Source organism: Crinia signifera, chromosome 19 (genome assembly GCF_055691185.1).
Source record: "Crinia signifera chromosome 19, ASM5569118v1, whole genome shotgun sequence".
Classification (NCBI taxonomy): domain Eukaryota; kingdom Metazoa; phylum Chordata; class Amphibia; order Anura; family Myobatrachidae; genus Crinia; species Crinia signifera.
This window is the reverse complement of record NC_139226.1, coordinates 61,958,357-61,978,491: the sequence shown is the minus strand read 5'-3', so window position 1 is coordinate 61,978,491 and position 20,135 is coordinate 61,958,357. Positions and strand designations below refer to the sequence as shown.

Below are 20,135 nucleotides of genomic sequence, written 5' to 3'. Positions count from 1 at the left end.
TGTATTATAATCACGTAGCAGCCAGCTCATGTTAAGATGTGATATATTCTATATGTGTATATAGTATTATAAGAACTTTGTTGAGGACAGGCAAATGCATTGGCAGGGAGGGGTGGCCGGAGTTTCCAGGAACAGGGACATGTAACCCATGTTTCTGGGAGTGGCCAGGCTAAGGACAGGCATTCTGAGAGGAATGTTCCTTTTAGACTATATTAAGGTTGACAGTCATTAGGTCGACCACTATTGGTCGACAGGCCATTCGTTGACACATTAAAATGGTTGATTCGGCTTAGGTTGACAGGATCAAAAAGTCAACACAAGGAATAGAAAAGTTGACACGGTGTTTCATGTTTTGGGGTGTCTATGTTCTCTCATGTTGACATAGACACCATATAAGTGTACCGCGTCGCTTCGCTCACCATGCTTCAGGCACTATTATATTCTCCCTCTATGTCCACTTGGATAAAAAAGACTGTTGACCTATTTATTGTCCATCTGCCAATCGCTTCCCATTGCACCTCCTCCTCCTGCATTTACATTGCTAACAATCGCATATGCTGAGCGGCTGAGAGCATCTTACCATATGCGATCCTACTGAATTAGGCCTAAGCGCCAACAGAATGTGCATGACATTAAAACTATAATATTATCAAGAGAGCGATAGGAACTAGTTAAAATTAATTTACAAAAAGCTATATTATAATTGTATACTAACATTAAACACTTATTCAGATGAACACGTCTGCTGCACAGTTTTCATTTGTGCTTTGCAGCAGATACGCCAAAGGTACATCTTTCCTATAATCACCCATCTCTGTATTTGAACCAGGTTCTTCTAGAAGAGGAGAAAATGAGGCGCCTGCATGCTCAGCGCACCATGTGCCAACGTGTTGGGATTTACACTCTCCGCATCTTCCTCAACTTCATTGTGCTTTGTCTCATCGGAGGAGCGTTCTACTGCATCTACCAGTCTACACTGGAATCTCAGAAGCTACTTGAGAATGTAAGAACTAAATACACAAAAACACTTCCTCTTGTCATGGCATGGTGATGGAACACTGGCCTTCTACATTTGTTTTTGTAATAATGGCTGGGCCTGTAGAATTGGATATATTTGGGTCTATCATGTGCAGGTAACCATGGCCGCCGAGAGGGGTGGGGCAGCTATTAACTACCAGGGGCCGGGCTTGCTGAAGGGGCCCGAATCCCCCCCTTCCTCCCTCCCGGACTGGAGCAGCATGAGCTGTAGAGTGTGCTGAGCTGGAGGGGGGGGGGGGGGGGTGAAAACACTCCCCCCTCAACTGTTTTAAAGGTTTTTTTATTTTATTTATCTGCTAAGGGGGCATGGCCACAATTAGGACATGCCCCCAAATATTTTATCGGGCCAGGCATACCTAGTAGTAGTTCGTCTAACATAACATGCTGCTTGTGTATGATGATGCAGCAATTGGACACACATTAGTTGATAATTGATCCTCTGAATAACCCTATGACTGAACATCCTGGCCAAAAGGTAGGAAGACACCAAAACCATTTTAACGGAGATTGGATTGCGGTCACAAGCTGTGGCAGGCCCATGAGACACGCTTGCATTAGAGTCTTCATCCTGTGTTGCCGTCCAATCCTTCTGCAGATAAATCCTCACGCTGGCCAGTGCGGCACATGTGCAATTTGCTTTGTGTGGTTGAAAAAAAGTGTATAGTTGGCTAATACGTGTATCGCATGACAGGATTCAGTGAAAAAGAACTTTATCTGGGAGTTATTGACTGGGTATCTACCATCTATTGTCATCACTGCTGCCAACATCATTCTTCCGATGATCTTCAATATCATCATCAAGTGGGAGAAGTACATTCTTAGTGTGGAAATCAAGCTGACGTTAATCAGGTCTGTATTTCCTATACACCAGTCGCAGTGTTCATATGTCCTCCTGTATATCCTTTAGGTACTACTACTGTCTAATGCTTCTGATTACTGATAACTGTCTGCACAAGCTAAGGTTATCTTCTAGTGCTTTCATGCCAATGGGGCCTACACACGTAGCGATCCCCGGGCATTTTCTAAGCTATCGCACTAGATCAGTGGTTCCCAACCCTGGTCCTCAAGTACCCCCAACAGTGCACGTTTTCCAGGTCACCCGGCAGGTGCACTCATTATTCAGGCACATTTGAAAAGATCCACAGGTGGAGCTAATTATAGCAATTGTGATTCTGTGTGGAGACCTGCAAAACATGCACTGTTGGGGGTACTTGAGGACCAGGGTTGGGAACCACTGTACTAGATGCTCCTACAGTGCTCTGTGTTGCATACTGGATAAATCTGTAATCGCCGGTGTCAGGGGGAACACTGGCCCTGACAGATCGCTCAGCAAAATATCCCTGTGTAGCACTGTGTGCTGAGTGTTCTGGGCGATCTAGCATCACTTAGAACGCTCATCTGCCCGTGTGTAGGTCCCATAAGAGGCATACTTATTAATTATCAGGTTTATATATCTGGAATGTATCATAACATTCACACAAAGACAATGGATTGGAGCCTCTTCCTGCTATGTGTAAAAGTAAAGTTACCGCTAACTATAGTCATGTTACTGTGCCTATGCATGCAGGTGGCTATTGCTAGGAAAGGATCCTACAGGTCCTTCCCCCAGTAAACTTTATGATAACCAGCCTTGGCTCGTAGCTCTTGGGGCCAAGATCCAGAAATTAGCAGCCCCAAAACTATGGGGCTGCTATATTTTACAGTGTGTTCTCAGAGTATTATCCCATACATACAAGTCTGTGTAGACTCCTGTGGGTTCCAATTATCCAGAAATGGCAACCAGCCTGCATGCACTTATACCCCTTTCACACATAAAATGAAATTTCCGGATCAAGCAGTACCACCCAGGGCTGCCACACGGAATTTTGGGGGCCCGGGACTGATTTCTAGTCCAGGCCCCGGCAATACCCCCTCTCCCCCAGCCCCACCCTCACTTCACTTACCGCCCGGCTCCCCCATCCCTCCTTCCGCTGTGCTACCTGCACTGCTCAGTGGCTAAATGAGTAGCCCGGGCCCTTCCCTCTCTCTCTCAGAGAGGCTGGGCCCAGCACAGCTGTACCCAAAGCAACCCCCTGATGGTGGCCCTGGTTCCACCTGGGAATTTCTTGAACTACACAGGTCATATCTCCATGTGAAAGGGTCAATCTGGATCTTAAACTCTGGGTCTCTGACCCTGCAAGGACCAGGGTCAGAGACCCAGAGTTTAAGATCTAGGTTGACCCTTTCACCCAGGCAAAAAATCTGTGTAATAGAGCAAATCTCCGGGTCTAAAGTTGCAGCAAGTGCGCCGTTCACTAAGTGGGGGTCCACGTGCTCAGGTGTCGACATTGACACCAAAAAACAGTAAAGGTGGGCATACATCGAGCCGATTTGGACCGATTTCGGCCGATTGCGATCAATCGGCCCGATAAACCGGACCAAATCGGTTCTTCATGACATGGGGTCGGGTCCGATGCGTGGTCCCGTGCGTATCGGACCCGGCCCCAGGGGTCGGACCGGCAGGACATACGATGTCAGATCAGTCGGGGCGGGTGGCGGTGACAGTCAGCGCCGTAGCGGTGAGGAGCAGTGGGAGCGGGCGGCTGGGGAGGAAGCAGTGGGGCAGCAGCGCGTTACCAGATCAGTCGGGGCGGGCGGCGGTGACCATCAGTCTCCACTGTCCAGCGTTGTACCGGGCGGGCAGCCGCGGCAATTACAACTATAAAGTAACATGTCAAATGACTGCCCGGCTAATGATTGGCTGAGATAGAGCACGCTCAGCCAATCAGTGGCCTCCCTCCGCGGCCGCTGATTGGCTGAGAGTGCTCTATCTCAGCCAATCAAAAGCTGGAGAGTCATTTGACACATTATTTTAAAGATGTAATAGCTGCCGCTGCCCACCCGCTCGCTGGAAAGTGGAAACTGATGGTCACCGCCGCCTGCCCCGACTGATCTGGTAACGCGCTGCTGCCCCACTGCTTCCTCCCCAGCCGCCCGCCCCCACTGCTCCTCACCGCCCTGCAGCTCCCTGTTATTTTTTTTTACATGTGATAAATCACATGCGATTTATCACATGTAAAAAATGGCACATCAAAGTCCTAATCGTATGTGAGCCTCCCGGGGAGCTGCCGGGCGGCTCGGAGGAGAATTGGGTCCGACTTGTCCTTAGGACAAGTCGGCTATATGTATGGGGGCCTTTACACCTCATGTTGATCTTTTCATGTTTTTACCGTTTTTATGTCGACCTTTGGCTTGTATTGACCTTTTTTTCAATGTCAATCTTGTGCATGATGACCTGCTGTTGACAATGAGCATTGACCTAGACTCTGGGCCAAATGTGATGAGGTGCGATTTTTCAGGTGTCTAAAAAATCCAAATTCACACATGTGACATTTCCGTAATAGGGTGCAAGGGTAGAACAGAAAGGCTGAAAGTTGAGTATCCCCTCTTTCCATGAGTACAAGAATTTTTAAAATCGGACATTGGGAACCGGAGATATCTGACTTCAAAGCAGTGGTCCCCATCCAAGCCTTTTAATTGCTCTTCCCAGTCAGATATTTCAGGTTCTGTCTGACTTAGAGTTTATCTGAGGGTATATTCCAAAAGCTGGGACTCTCCCCCTTTGATGGACACTAGTAGCTTGTCTCTATTTTTCCCAGAACCAGAGATATCAGCCTTCCAGCAACTGGTTACTGCTCCAGCTCCACACACCTGGTATGTAGTTTTATATACTCGTTGTCAGATTGCTCTGCCTCCTGAAGTCTGATCCTCTAGTCCCCAATACCATTTGGCAGGTGGGATTCTCTAGTGTTTAATTCCATTAAAATCTAAGAAATCTATTTCCGGGAACTGGAGATATCTGCAGTCAAGCAAGCTGTCCTCCCACCAGAAAATTATGAATAATAGGCCCACTCCACTATACACCCCTCCTCTGCGTTTTAAACATCTTCTACCACCCCGGAAGTTATGTATCAGGGCCCCTTCATTCAGCCCAATGCCCCCTTCTCCCACCTCATCTCCCACCATCTTTGCAGTAAAGGATAATTAGTGGAAATTACTGATCCAGGCCCTACATGCTGAGCGGTTGATATAATACCCCCTACCACCCGCGGGACATCAAAGCATATACTGGGTCACCTAAGTGTCCATCTCCGTGCTTTGCTCCGCCCCTCTGGAAACCCCCTTCTGAAAATCCTGCATTTGCCCCTGAGCATGGTGCTTTGCGATCAGGTCTGAATTAGGCCTATAGTCACAACGCTTGTTCATTTTAATACACGTCATCTGTCAGATCTATATATGATAATCACATGTACATTAACATGTGTTAGAGTGTGATGTGTAAGTAGTGAGTATGGTTTAGCAATGAGTGAGTGTATATCGAGTCAAGAGCAGAGATGAAGGAGCTAGGAGCTGTTCCCTCATTGCCTCGTCTTGCATTGCCTCGTCTTTCAATGGTCAACATTGGTCAACACAACATGAGTTTAAGGTCGACATGGGCATGGTAAACGCTCACAAGGTCGACACAAAGTTGTTTAATTTTTGCTGTCTGCTGTACGTAGACATATGTCGACACTGACACGTATAGTGTACTGCATTACCTCACATGGCTCTCAGCGCTCGCCATGCTTCTGGCACACTATTATAGTCTCACTCTTTTCCCACTAGGATAGTAAAGTCTAAACCGGTCTTCAACAAAAAACGTGAAAAAACTTGTGTCGACCATGCCCATGTCGACCTTAAGCTTGTGTCAACCTTCTGTCCTTTTGACCCTGTTGACCTTTTGACTGTCGACCTTTGGACCCTGTCAACCTTTTGACTGTCGACCTTTGGACCCTGTCGACCTTTTGACTGTTGACCATCAGTGGTCGACTATATGACTGTAGACCTAGACATTGTAGACCAAATATACCATAACCCTGTAATCTACGCCATATAGAAATGATGAAAGCTACTGTTTTGTTTATACATCTGTAGCTGGCCATCTGCAGGAATCCACACATAATACCATGTTCATTAGTACAACCTTGGCCGATGGGCATTCAATTCTCCCTCACATTTAATATTGCTTTATTTCTAGGTGTGTATTCCTCCGCCTTGCCAGTCTGGGAATGCTGCTATACTCTCTATGGAATAATATCACCTGCAATGGCAACATAGATGATACAAACTGCAAAACTTGTAGTTATAATTATAATGATAACAAAGTAAGTTTATAACCAGTTTAACACCTAAAAGCAAAAATCTTTAAAATAAATGAAAAAATTATAATTTTTATCAAATTGAATTCAAACATTGAGGAAGCTTTTGAAAAAGTCATTTCTGAGGTAAAATAACATTTAAAGAAATACATCTTCAGCTTTGCATGGAACTCTGTAAACATCTCGGTGCGGTATTCCGGCAATCCAGTGGCTACTGTGAAAAATTCAATGATCCAGAACTACAGTATTCCACTCTTGTTTCAAAAACACAGAAGTGTTTCTGATAGGTGACACTGGGAGGGATCTGATTCAATCACTCACAAAGAAGCCTAGGCTAGTGTAAATGTCGTTGCTATCCCAAAACGTGGGCAAAATTCTCAAAATTTCAGTTTTTTGCGTTTTGGCAGCATTTTGCTTTTAGTACATTTGGCCCTGATTTTTACAGAACATTTCAAACATTTGGACACAATGCATGTCGACATGTTGACATTATGAATTTCAACATGGCCATTGTCAACTAATTGTGCATCACATTACGAAGGGCATGTATATAATTTTGCCACACTCAGCTCCTTTTCCTAAAAACAGCCCTGCTATTGGTCAGCAGAGCACACTTTCTTAATGTAATGAAAGAGGGTATTACCCTTCCTGGACAAATTATGTCAGCATAGATCATATGTGTAATAAAATCAACACAAAAATTATCACCCTATAGGAGAAATCCTATTTATGCCTGAGGTGACTGACATTATCCACGGATTTGCACAGAACTTGGAGTAACCTATTACAAATAAGGGTTTAATAAAGGTCCAGTATAGATACACCAACAATTGAGTATGATGAGCCAATAGAGGCAACATTTAAATGTTAGATACCCATTAAGGGTCAAATCATACCATATTGTGTATCCGGGTGACAAAATCCCAAGCTCATAAACAGGCACCACACCATACAATCCGGTCTACCTATATTTAAAAAAAACTATTGTACACTTATTCTTATCTTTTTCACTAAATGTATGTACTTGTTGTATGTCAGAAATTTTAACCTCTTGATTTCGCAAAATCACAGTGGGTACATCCTGAATCCCAACCACAATAAAGATTAAAAGGATTCCCCACTTAAGATATAAAACCCCAATAAACTACTCATTAAAGACCAAAACCATCTCAAATGTATGTGGTGTGCATCCACTACGACTACTTTTCTTTTTCTTTCTTGTTGTAACTATTGTATCTAGTCGATAGGATAGCACCCCCCGCTAGCAGAATATAATATAGCGGACAACACCCTGATCCAGTAGGGTAAAAAATCCATCTCCTTTTTGTGTGCAGATCTCTACCCCAACCCCCCTTTAAATGTAATGAAATCAAGAAAAAAGTTCACATGTTGGTTCATTCCACAAAATGGCTGCATCTGTGAGTAGATTAGAGAAAGTTAATTTCTAATGTAAAATATTTTTTTTTCTTATGTGATTTTGTGTCTTGCAGTGCTGGGAGACACGTGTGGGCCAGGAGACGTATAAACTGATGATCTTTGATTTTATAACCGTCTTAGTGGTGATACTGTTGGTGGATTTCCCTCGAAAGTAAGAAATAATCAGCATTTTATAAATATTTAACATATATCATTATTTTTTCCTTAAATATGAGCTTGTCCCACAGAACGGTTGACTTACTTTGGATGACTGCAAGTTGGTGCGCTGCTGATACCTGCGGTATTCAATTTTTCTAAAATGCACTTGGGGTTCTCAGCTTTGAAAATCCAACGGCGTTGGGGTAAAAATTATACTTACTGGTCTGGTGGTCTCCACTCCATCTCTGTAGGGGCATGGGGCTGCAAGGAGGTTGAGGGGGCTCCTGAGAGTTGTAGAGCTCTCTGCTGCTGCCGCCAAGGCAATGGGATGGGGGGGGGGGGGGTGGTCCACACACAAACACCACTGTGTTTTTTGGGTAATCCTAATAAATCTCCCCCAAATGACATGGGGATGAGATGCATTACCATTGTGTACAGCGGATTGTAACTCATCACCCTTCCCATTTCCCACCTGCGACCTTTTCTAGCCACAGATTTACAGATTTTTGATTGCAGCTCTGTGGATCCACAAGCAAAAATCTAGTATTCTGGTAGTTCTGTATAGTAGTGCCACATGTGGCTAATGGGATTGAGCTCTAAGCCACTATACTAAAGTCTCTAAAAATAAATAGATGTAATGTTACAAACATCAATCAATCGGATTCTATTTAGCATTTTTCTAGGATGCAATAGAGCAATTAGAGACTTAGGGCCAGATTCCCTAAGCTTTAAAAGTGATAGAATGGAGAGTGATAAAGAACCAACCAATCAGCTGCTACCTAACATTTGTCAAACACAGTCTGTGACATGGCAGGCAGGAGCGGATTGGTTGGTTGTTTATCACTCTCCATTTTATCCCTTTTGAAGCTTAGTGCATCTGGTTATGAATCTGGTTTGTTGCTATGGGCAAGATTAATTCTTTACATCTTTATAAGCTTTAGTAAATTAAGCCCTAAAGGTGCCCATACACGTACCAATTACCCCGTACTTTTTGTGCTAAAATAGCATCGTATCCCATGCAAAACACATGCACAACGATGCTATTTTAGCAAAAAAAGTACCGGGTAATTGGTACGTGTATGGGCACCTTTAGAGTCATTTGGATACTATAGTGCAGGCATGTCTAAACTATGGCCCTCCAACTGTTGCGAAACTGCAAGTCCCATCATGCCTTGCCACAGTCTTGCTATTAGGGAATGCAAAAACTATGGCAAGGCATGCTGGGATGTGTAGTTTCACAACAGCTGGAGGGCCACAATATGGATATGCCTGCTATAGTGCATATTATTAATAACCCTTAGTATTACTTATCTTACCACAGGGTATGATTTTCTCCCCCTACACATTAAATGCCGAATACAGTACATATGTGCAACAAACTCTGGGGGTTATTCAAATCTGATCGCTGTTGTGGGAATTCGCATGGCAACCGATTATAGAATGACTGCACATGTGTACGATCACAGTACACATGAGTGTCGCCAAACAGCGACAAATTTTTGCAATTTTTTTATTCCCGAGCTGGCCACTGTTTGATTGACAGGAACCCAGCATTTGGGGGGTGGTTACCGGCCATTATCTGGGAGAGTCAGGGGTTTTCAGGTAAGTCGTGTGACACCAGCTCCGGCCCCAAGCAGCCTGTTTTCACCGTACAGTTAGAGTAGGTTTTGGGTTACTCACAGACTGAAAAACTAATTTGACGGTGAATTGCAAATTGATTTGTAGCTAGCCGCCGATTGGCGTAATTTTTACAAGCAATTCACAGACATACACAGGGCAGGATTTCATTCTGATGGGAGGCGGCTATCTGATCACAGGGCTCTGCAATTTCACAGAGCAGCGATCAGGTCTGAATAAGCCCCTCTAGCTGTTATTTCAGTGACTATAGAGATACACTGCGGACAGCCTATGCTGTACCTCCCCCATCTACTGATGTGACTGGAGCAATAGCTTACGCGTGGTAGAAACTGGACCCTCTTTCTACTGTTTTCCAACACTTCTTTTGAACCAATCACACTGCCGCAGTTTAATTCTAGGACAGGGTGTATAGGGGGTTATTCAGATCTGTTCGCACGGCTGCAAATCTGCAGCTCAGGCAATTATCTATAGACTGCGCATGTGTACAGACCGAGGCCGTCCTGCGATAAAATCCTGCTGCTTTTATTATCGCTGGCCTTATGCAAGTTGATTGACACAAAGCCGGCATTTGTGGGTGGTAACCGTCTGTTTTCTGGGAGTGCCCAGGCATTTGAGGAGAAGTCATGTGATGTCATCTCCAACCCCGAACCGTCTGCTTCAATCGCAGCCGCCGAGTATGTCCTGAGCTACGCACAGACTGCACATTGTGGAAAAATCATTAGCTGGTGAGCAGCTTGCAAATAGATTTGTAGCTATTCCCCAATTTAGCTAATTGCTGTGGCAGGGCGACGTGTACCTGATTGCAGGGTTCTTCAATTTAGCAGAGCTGAAATCTGGAGCCAAATCTAATAGGGTGAGAGAATCAGAAAGTGAGAGATTTTGGAAGAGGTTTTCTTTTTTTGTAACGTGGCAATCATTTACATGGCAAAATCAACCTGGTATTTCAGTGTAAATGATTGCCTCTTTCCAAAATCTCTCACTTACTGATTCTCAAACCCTATTACATTTGACCCAAGGTATGAATAACCCCATAGTTCGGGATATGGGTTTGGAGAGCTGGAAATGCAGGAGCAGACAAGTGCTACCTCTTTACATTATTTACCGTATGTAATAGTGTTGCTAAATGGTGTTAAGCTCCAAACACATTGGATGATTTGGACCAGCGTGTATGGGGAAAAAATCTATGGGCTGAAAATCGTTCAGTGCATACACACTGAGTGATTTTCGCCCTTCTGAGTGATTTCCCCGGGGGTGGACGGCATCCCATAGCAGGACCTTAAGGAAATTTCTCCACGACATCACTCATCTACTAGTAATATCAGCAGAGGAGAGCCATCCACTAGCATCAGCGCTCATCACTGCCCCTTACACAATGGGCGGCTTTCAGCTCAAAATCTCCCAGTGTGTATGGGTCTTTGGAGTTGTCCTTGTAGTTTGGATAAATCACTTTACCAAAGGGGTTATTCTGGTTCACTCCTTCTGGCAAAATCCTTCTTAAATGGACAAAACCATGTGCATTGCAGGGGGCAGTTGTAAAATGTGCAGAGAGAATTAGATTTGGATGAGTTATTTTGTTTCTGTGCAGAGAAAATACTGACTGCTTTAGCATATGGGAACCACCAGTGTTTCATGGGTGTTTCCATGAGAATGCTCATGCTATTTGGTGATGTCGCAGGCATGGGGGTCAGTAGCTGACATCACCAGATGTCAGCTGCCTGCCCACTTCCCTCAGAATGTGCACACAGATCTAAGGTTGCCCTGAGCAACGCATGCACGTTCCACATCATTTGATGGTCGCTGACCATCGAATGATGTGGGTGTTACCCCGCAGGCTGTGAATGGTTGTTTATGTAAAACATCCATGCGCAGCCAGTGCGTGAAAACACATGATACAAATGGGTGGCGGCCAAGCCACCATTCGCAAAGCGGGGTTTGCTGGACTCACAAGGCTGCAAATTTGCAGCCTTGCGAATCAACCAGAATGCCCTCCACTATACGATGTATAACACAATACAGGTACTCTAGACCAGTGGTTCACAAACTTTTTTTGAATCACGGCACCCTAGAGTATCAGAGTATTTTTCAGGGCACCCCTAGGCCAAAAGTTTGTTACCAAGAATAAATAATAATAATAATAATTAAATGAAATAAGTTGTGCTTAAATGTTATCCTTAGGTCCAGTTATGTGGTGAGGAACATGATTCACTTCTGATTCCCCACATATTTTATAATTGAAAGCCACAAGCGCTGATTTTGCCCATTACGTTGACCATAAACAATTTGAATTGGTTCTGGACCACTAACCTGAGGCACCCCTGCAAGTGCTCCGAGGCACCCCAGGGAGCCTAGGCGCACAGTTTGGGAACCACTGCTCTAGACCAATCTGCACAACCATTGTATAGTGAGTATGCTCAATCCATGTTTAACTGCCACTGGTCATGGACTCATCCCATTGGATGTGCTAAATGTCCAATGGGACAGTTCCAAGGGCATTGCGAAGTTGTATCATGCAGCATGCATCAATACACTGTCTTAAGTGGACACGTAACACCCAGAGCGCATCCCTGTACTAAAAAAGGGAATCGGCACCCTATAATCAGAGGGTAATATATGCTCAGAAAGAGCGATTGTGTCCATCTAATTTCCAGATGAGACCAATATAACATCTAAATCGGGACTGGTAAATATACTGCCTCAATACAAAGGCCCTTATTCTGATCGGTGCGGATATTCCCGAATTCTTTCGGATGGCGTTTTTTAGCCGTCTGCGCATGCGTGGCGATCGCTAGGCGCATGTGCCACGCATGGTCTCCGTACTTGTTCTCACTAATCCCGTACAGAACTGTGCACCGCATACATTCGGCCAATAGGGGTGTGTTATGGGCGTCATGCGGAAAGACACAGGGGCGTAGTTTCAAAGTGGGCTAAACTGGGCGGAAACATGGGCGGACACGGGGGAGTACACATATATTGGTAGGCGTGCATTCGGACAGCACGCCGAATGCACGCGAACAAAAAGGGAAGAAATGTGCGGTGTCCAAAAGGTTACTTTTGCTTTGCGGACACCACTCGGTCATGCGCTAGGCAATCGGAACGCCTAATCAGGACGGACGCACCTCAACCAATGTCACCTGAACCCAATACAATCACATACTTTACCCATGACTTGTTAATTACACGCTTCTCACTGCTACAATTGGAAGCATTGCAGCTTAAAGGGAACATTACATGCTGCACTTGTCACACACTTTAACACTGCAAATAATGCACACAACTTAATAATATTAATACTAATACACATGCCACTTCTGCATGTCTAAATTAATACAGACATTTGTGGGGCCAAAATAACATTTATTAAACAAACTTTGGCAATAATTGAAAATACATAACAAAACAAATGGTACCATACCAGGACAAAAATTACATAATAAAGAATAAATAGCCACAGCAGAATCATTGGGAACACATCAGGTGGCTTCACAACAAAAGTACAGCACCAACACTTCAAGTACAGCACACTGAAACAGGGCAACAGAGGAACCAAACATGACATTTGAACCGCGGGCAAAAGTGGTGACCCTGGGCACGGATTTGGACACAGGATGCTGACACACACAGCTCAATGGAAGATTTGGGAAGACATAACGGAGGAGATTAATGGGGACACAAGTTCATTTGCGAGCACGTTTGCCCCTGGCATCCTCCTTGCCACGTGCAGCAGCTCTTCTGCCTCGTCCACGGCCAGAGTCAGATGGTGGCTCATGTGGAGCACGTGCTGGTGAGGGGGTGGATCTTCTTCCCCCTCTGGCAGCAGGGAGTGATGAGGTTGGTAATGCACCCGAAGCGGGTGACATTAGGGCCCTATTGCTGTTAACTAGCTCCACCATAAGTTCATTATGGCGGAGGAGGAGGTCGTTTTGCCGCAGGGCTTGATCAGCCAGCACCTGCAGGCTACCAGCAATAGCTTGGTGGCTGCCAGCCATAGCTTGCTGGCTGGCACTCATAGCCTGCAGGCTCTCAGCAATACTCTGCTGGCTGCTGGTCAAACCCTGCAGCACCTCCTCGGCCCTACGCACCCGCTCGAATGCCGACTCTCCCTGCTGCACAATACTATCCAGCACACGGCCCCACATGGACAATTCAGCCGCAGACAATCCCGGCGGCTGCTGCACGGGCCTGCTACTGGGGCCAGGTGGCACAGACTCCACAACCTCCTCAAGAGAATCTTGACCAAGCGGTGGCGATGCTGTTGAACAAGAAAATTCCAATTACCACACATTGCATGCAAAATGTGAAACATCTACTTATGGCCTGGCAAATAATTACCTTATAGAGTAGAAGCCATCACTTCCGCTGGGGACTCGCTGTCTATAGTGCTCACCCCCCGGACCTCCTCCACTGCTATACAGCACTGGGCCATCTCTTCCAGGGGGGTGAGCTCCAGCTTGCCAGGCATGGGGCCAGCCCCAGAGGTCTGGCTGTGTTGCCACCGCTCGGTCAATTTCTTCTTGAGGTTGCCTTTGAAGTCGTGCCACCTGCAATCAAAGTGTACATATTAATACATGTAACTCCTCATGTTTGCTGTAGCACCCATTGCAATCTGAAACATAATACAACATGTGCCTACTGACACCAAACGTACTATATTCTTTTTTCAAACCAATCCTTAGAAGATACAAAAACAGTCACCCTCCAATAACTATCAATTCAATGTCATGGCCTACATGTCTGTGCGTCCAAGCAACGTGAACACCCATTTCCCAACTCCATCTAATATTGAATGTAAACATTACTGGACTTGTCCTACTCAAATTTTACACACATGTACTTGCCTCTTCTTAACGTGCTCCGTCTGACGAACTTGTGGAGCCACTGCATTAATCTCCGCCGTTATCTCCTCCCAGATCTTCCATCTCCTTGTGTGTGTCAACTTCACCGCAGGACACTCAATTAAATCACGTGCCCGGGTCACCAGGATGTCAAGCTCCCGCGGTTCAAATGCCATGTTTCGTGTTGTTGGTTCCCGTGTTGCCCCACTGCGGCCATGGGCACTGCCACTGCCACGCCCACCGGTTGCTGTACCTGAAGTGCTGGGCTGGCTACTCTGTTGGGAAGCCACCTGCTGTGTTCCCAATGATTCTGCTGAGGATGGCCCAGCTGCTGATTGGCCTGCTGTTGATGGGCCAGCTCGGTCCTCTGGGTTGAGGGGTACATAGGTGGTGTTGGCCTCCATGCGGGACAACAGATTCTTCACCACCTGCTCTTCCTCTGAGTCTGAGCCTGGCATGTTTGCAACAAGTGTTTGCCTTTCTAGGACCACTTTAAATACTATTTCTGTAATTGGCGTTAATCAGCTGCAAGCTGCGTTCCGTACGGCCGCGTCCCGTACGCCAGCGTCAACCGTGCGGCGCATACGGCCCGCCCCTTGGTGTGGAAAAATATTCCCAAAAAACCTGGCAAACTCAGTAAGTCTGATTTATTTGCTAAATGCAGATTCCAACACCAATGACCAAATACAACTGAGGTCAGACATGACATGTATATTTGAATGTACTTCTGTACTGTGCACTTGTTTGCTATGTAGTACAACTGACACTACCCATTCCATATGTCAATCCAGTCAACCACTTAGCCACAAGTAATCAGTGCTAGCATCCAAATCACATGTGAAAGCACTCCACATTCAGGTTAGATGCTAGCTACTTTTCATTCCACCTCTGTAGTATGGCCCAGTAGAAGGTAAGTGTACACATGGCTGCATGGGCTCATTTTGGGAAAAGGTCTGCCTTCATTATACATTAGCTGTTTGGTACCTTGTTGAGTTAGGTGTAAGTGTCTAGAGATGCACACTATTTCACCTGTTGCTTATACCCATGTTTGGTGAATGTTATAGATTAGATATATGTTGCCATCTTATTTTACACTGTTTAGGATGGGTGTGCGATGCAATGGGTTAGCCGTCTGTTCGGGCGCATACACGCTGTTAGTGTAAAAATGAACAATAAAGTTAATACCAAATATCACTCTGATCAACCAATGACAGCACATGATTGTTAAATTTGTGCCACTCCTAAAAATGGCGGCTTATGGCAGAGCAGCACCCTTCTCTGCAGCCGAACTGAGGGCACTGGTCTCCGTTATGGAGACCAGGCTGGGCCATGCTGGCCCGTTTATTACAAATAGGCAGAAGCGTTCTGCCTATGCGGTGGCCCGCCGGCGGATATACACCCGCACCCATGTGCGGCGGACCATCGCACAGCTTGAGCGGCGGTGGTCCGACCTCCGGCGCAGGGAGCCAGAGAGGCTTCAAAGCATAAGGGCCAGCATTGCTAGATGTGAGTATTTCAACAGTATTTGTACATGATTGCTTACCTGACATTATTTCATCCACTAAGGTCAGCAGCCTGATCATGAGTTAAACATGCCATACAATATATGAGTGCTACTTCCTGATTGACACCCTGTAATGGTCATAAAATATGTTATTGGGGAGGATTAATGCTTGTGATGCTTACAATGGGCCAAATGTCACAGCATACCTGCCATGTTACAGGCTGTGTTTTGTAAAGGCCACTGAGGAGCTGTTTGCATGTGTAAGTATCAGTACCTCTAACCTTTGCATTTATAGGTTGATAAGGCTTAATACAAATTACCACTAATTGGCACTTTTATCGTTTTTCCCAAACACAGCACGGGCACGAGCAAGGCAGGCCCGGGAGGAGGCAGAGGCAGGCCAGGCACAGGAGGAGGCAGAGCCAGCGATGGGCGAGGACGAAGGGGAGGCCCAGGAAAGAGAAGGAGTGGAGGAGGCTGAGTGGCCAGTGGAGGCAGAGGTGGCAGCCGAGGAGGAGGTCGTGGTGGCCGAGGAGGAGGTCCTGGTGGCCGAGGAGGAGGTCGTGGTGGCCGAGGAGGAGGTCGTGGTGGCCGAGGAGGAGGTCGTGGCGGCCGAGGAGGCCCAGGAAGAGGGGGAGGATGAGGAGGCCTGTGTGGTGGAGCAGGCGGCCGAAAGTGGTATGTATACATAAAGATTCGATCTTCCTTTTGTCATCCACTATTTGATATGTAGCACTGTTGATTCAAATGTGTTTGAAAATACTATAAAGGCAAACAACAAATTGGGTAGCAACAGACACACTTTGGGGTTAGATAGGGTGCCCAAACCATACCTTTCATCCTGGACACATATTAATGACACAGGTTGTGCGGATGGCTTTCAGGTCGAATTGAAGTGCCACTGAACCTGTGTAGTTAATCTGTATCCAGGAAGAAAGAGATGAGTTGCTCATGTAAGGGTTACATGTCCCTGCTGGTTGCATACAATGTGTAGGCTCATATAGGTGAGTAGAGTTTACTGGTGAATGATCTTTGTAAACTAGATTCCGTATGGCATAAATGGAGTATGGCCAGGCGTGGCTTAGACTGGAGTAACAAGTGGTGAGTGCCCCTGGGCCCTCCTCTAGCTAACCACCTCCTGCGGTCTGCATGTATGTTTTGCACCATAATTGTGTGTGTATTTGGTGTTAGTAATGCTTTTGAGCATGGGAGTGGGTTAGTGCTGCAGCTTCCCCTAACTGGCATTCTGACAATGATTTCTGGAGCAAAATATCAGCAGCCAAGCCATGCTTGATTGCACAAATGTACTGAGCATTCCTGAGAGTTGTGTCACTCCCCTGCCAGGCTCCATCATATAAGAGACACTGAACTTTGTTAGCCAATTTGTGATTGGGGCTGCGCGTGGCATGCTTCTCAGAGCTTAGTCATGGGTGGGTTTGGATTGAGAAGGAGCAGTATGACTGTGAGGTATTCTACAGAGTAAAGGGTAGAGGGCCAAAATCAGGCTTTCTATGTAGTATGTATGCATGTATGTATAGGTGTATGTCTCATATATATAGGTAGATATGTGTGTATATATATCTAGTTATATATAGACATATATATATATATATATATATATATATATATATATATATATATATACACACACACCTCTCAGAATGCATGTTTCAAACGTAGGTTTGACTATGTTAAATGTATGCAGGAATATCATTAGTCATTTTGAATTTTGAATTTCCTCAACAGATGAGCCTGCCCAAGCAGAGGAGGGTCGCCGTGGGGCCCTCGTAAGACTGCGAGGCCTGATGCGCCTCATGCTGGAAGAAATGGACCGGCTAATAGATGCAGAAGATTAAATTTTTTTTTTTTGGCATTTGTTTATTAATAAATGGTTATTTAAAGTTGAAAGTTGTCAGTGTATTTTTCTAACATGCTAAAGTATATGTGTAAGTTGTTTAAAATGTTTAAAATAAGCAAAATGTACATAGTGTATCTAGATGTATGTTAGGGTCATATGCTGTAAGGGTTAATGTGTGTCATGAATGTAGTAGGAATGTGGGTCAGTATAGATGAGCATTTAATTGATTGCAATTGCTAACAATCCCTTTTGCAGGAGGTTGCCTAATAGCCTAAGTGGGTCATGTGATCGCTGTGTGTACTCAGTACACAATTGTGTTGGATTGTGCGTAAATACTCCGCATCGGGGCGTACGGACAGCTTTCCGTACGTTCTCACGCGGTAAGACCGTGCTTGTGCGGGAAGACCGTGCAAGAATCTGTACGTTTCCCCCGCACACGCACGGTTTGTATGTCGTCCGTACACACGCCCTGTTTTTAAAGAGTGACTCCGTCCGAATGCGGAGGACACGTGGGCGTTTCTACGGACGATGCCCGCACGCTGCCGCACAGTGTTGCGTGCGGCCCGCACCGTAACAATTCGGGAATATCCGCACCGATCAGAATAAGGGCCAAAGAGACGTTTAAAGCCATCACTAGCCTCTTAAAAAAGAGACATTGTAATATTGCCGCATATGATTGCCTCTCATATATTGGTTATATATATATAATATATATTTTTAATGATATTTATGTGCTGTGTGTATATGTATGTCCTGTGTGTATATGTATTAATGTAATTATGAATTATTGTTTTTTACATAAAAGAAAGGTGGAATTTAATACTGATTGAAGTGTTGTAATAATTATTAAAAGAGTATAGTTGCGCCTTCCGGGGTGTCAATTTTCTATTGCCACCCAACCTGTATAGTTAATACACTGCACTGCTTCACCTCAGATTGTGCAGTGTTGTGATCATTGTGTATCATTATATTGCATCGCTGCTGGGTGATGTGTATCCAGCTTAAGAATGACATGGGGTGTATTTGTTGCCGTTAGTGATGGAAATATTTCAGTACACTTCCAATCTACCTCCCTAAAAACACAGTGCATTCAGCTACCCTGTCTCTTATCTTGTTGCAGAATGATGGTTGACCACTGCTCATGTAAGCCCATCCAGTTATGGGGTCAGCAGGAATTTCTGGTCCCCTCGTTTGTTCTGGATATTATCTATGGTCAAACAGTCTGCTGGATCGGTACCTTCTTCTGTCCATTGCTTCCACTAGTCAATACAATAAAATTCTTCATCATTTTCTACATGAAGAGGGTAAGGTCAGAATGTGCATTTAAATAAATTCACATTTTGCCATAAAAAAAAAATTAAGCATAACTTTTATAAACATAGATTTTTGATAATATCTGTTTTGTTTTAAAATAGTTTTCAAATTATTGGCAATTTTCCCCCCACTTTCTTACAGCTAACACTGTTCAGTAACTGCCGACCAGCTGATCGAACATTTCGGGCATCCAGTGCAAACTTTTTTTTCCTGTTGGTGTTGCTTCTGGGTCTTGGGCTATCCTGGGTACCAGTCCTATATAGCATATTTTCGTGAGTATTTGAAATAACAAAAAGACATAAACTTTAAATATTAATAAACTCTTCATATTGCCATATATGACAAATTAACAGTCTCTTAATTAGGAGGTTTCATTTTAGAATACACAACTACCTTTATAATTGTATTTACTTATGGAAAGTAAAATAGAAAAAAGATACTTTATTTTATTTATTTATTTATTTATTACCAGCAATAGGGAAATAGGCCTTGATGCACAAGGATAGGTTATTTTTTGCATAAAGACCACCAGATTGCAAAGGCTTTTGGTGGGTTGTATGACACAGTGATCCAGCAATATTGGTCAGGGGACAGGAGGGAGAAAAAGTGTGAAAGAGACAGTAAGAGAGGATGTGTGTGGACTGTAGAGTGGGGATGTGATTGGATATGAACGATTTATGAAGCTGGTTCTGGAATTTTATAAGATTGCCAGAAAAGGTGAGTTTACGAGGACTCTTGAAGGTTTGCAGAGGTGGGTCTTACTGTGCATGGGAGGGCATTCCACAGAGGTGCAGCCCAAAGAAAGTCCTGCAATTGTGAATCTGAGCAAATAGTGCGGACTGGGATAATTGGATAGACAGCAACTAGGTCTACAAGCATTATGTCGACACCACTAGGTTGACATGCATGAATGTCCACATGACTGAAGGTCAACATGAGTTAGGTCGACCGGGTCATTTGGTCGACACAAGCATTATGTCGACATGTGGAAGTTCGACGGTCAAAAGGTGAACTTGGGTTTTTTCACTTTTTTGTCCCGAATGTCAACACAGTTCATGGACACTGCGTAGCACTGTGTCCCCTCACATGGCTCCCTGCGCTCGCCATGCTTCGGGCTCCGTGCCTTGCTGCACTCGGAACACTATTTTATTCTCCCTCCACACCCTAGTGAATGGGAGGGCATGAAATACCGCCTGATG

General features: G+C 44.9%; 1 protein-coding gene across 1 annotated transcript in view; it reads left to right on the top strand.

Moving 5' to 3' along the window:
* The window catches only part of TMC4 (transmembrane channel like 4), a 94,037-nt gene that overhangs the window by 67,402 nt on the left and 6,500 nt on the right, over window positions 1–20,135 (top strand). Inside the window, exons 8-13 of the mRNA XM_083161503.1 lie at window positions 830–1,003; window positions 1,730–1,887; window positions 6,095–6,221; window positions 7,706–7,803; window positions 18,743–18,926; window positions 19,078–19,208. Coding sequence (XP_083017629.1) covers window positions 830–1,003; window positions 1,730–1,887; window positions 6,095–6,221; window positions 7,706–7,803; window positions 18,743–18,926; window positions 19,078–19,208 — 872 coding nt within the window. The remainder of the gene's footprint in view (window positions 1–829; window positions 1,004–1,729; window positions 1,888–6,094; window positions 6,222–7,705; window positions 7,804–18,742; window positions 18,927–19,077; window positions 19,209–20,135) is intronic.